At 50.4% G+C, this 1,051-nt stretch overlaps 1 protein-coding gene across 1 annotated transcript in view; it reads left to right on the forward strand.

Annotated features, from left to right (window-relative positions):
• The first annotated feature begins 313 nt into the window (after positions 1-313).
• Positions 314-1,051, forward strand: part of ANKRD54 (ankyrin repeat domain 54) — a 20,330-nt gene continuing 19,592 nt past the window's right edge. The window contains exon 1 of the mRNA XM_011964333.1: positions 314-401. Within this exon, the coding sequence (XP_011819723.1) occupies positions 314-401 (88 nt within the window). The remainder of the gene's footprint in view (positions 402-1,051) is intronic.

Here is a 1,051-nt window from a genome sequence, read left to right on the forward strand (position 1 = left end):
TTTTTGTTTTTGTTTTTGTTTTCTAAGACAGAGTATCACTCTGTCACCCAGGCTGGAGTGGCACGATTTTGGCTTACTGCAACCTTCACATTCTGGGTTCAAGCGATTCTCCTGCCTCAGCCTCCAGCTACTCCAGAGTAGCTGGGATTACAGGCATGCGCCACCACACCCAGCTAATTTTCTTGTAGTTTTAGTAGAGATGGGCTTTCACCATATTGTCCAGGCTGGTTTTGAACTCCTGGCCTCAAGTGATCCGCTTGCCTTGGCCTCCCAAAGTGCTGGGATTACAAGCGTGAGCCATCACTCCCAGCCAATGGCTGTTTTTTTAAACTGGCATGTTACTCTCTTTACAGCTCTGAAGAGACTGAGGGACTCAGCCAATGCCAACGATGTGGAAACAGGTGAGTGTGCACAGTGGGTTCAGCTACAGGGACCCATGGGCTGGTTGGGGAAGGAAAAGGCCAGGTAATCAATGTATGGGAAGGCAGTCTGCAAGCTCACCCCCTTGGAGCAGGCTCACTGTATTTATTGTCTGACTGTGCAGTCATCTTGCTGAAGGTAAGTCTAGCTTAGACACTCACTCTCCCCATGCTCCCCTGTCACTTTGAACTTCCTGATGTCATAGCATTTACCACCCTGTGGAATCCTTGATGGTGGAGACCATGTATACTTTTGTATCCCTGGGAGCCAGCACAGTCCTCTGCAAAGAGTAGGTACTCACTTTGGAACTTCTGGTTAATGGGAGTGAATATTCAACTTAGCTGCCACGGCCAGGTGAGGTTGCTCATGCCTGTAATCCCAGCACTTTGGGAGGCTAAGGCAGGAGGATCACTTGAGCTCAGGAGTTCGAGACCAGCCCAGACAACATAGGGAGACCCCGTCTCTACAAAAAGTAAATGTTGGCCGGGCACAGTGGCACACACCTGTAACTAAAAATACAAAAAATTAACCGGGCATGGTGGCGGGCGCCTGTAGTCCCAGCTGCTCGGAAGCCTGTGGCAGGAGAATGGTGTGAACCCGGGAGGCAGAGCCTGCAGTAAGTTGAGATCGC

Source organism: Colobus angolensis, unplaced genomic scaffold, assembly GCF_000951035.1.
Source record: "Colobus angolensis palliatus isolate OR3802 unplaced genomic scaffold, Cang.pa_1.0 Scaffold65, whole genome shotgun sequence".
NCBI classification, from domain to species: Eukaryota; Metazoa; Chordata; class Mammalia; order Primates; family Cercopithecidae; genus Colobus; species Colobus angolensis.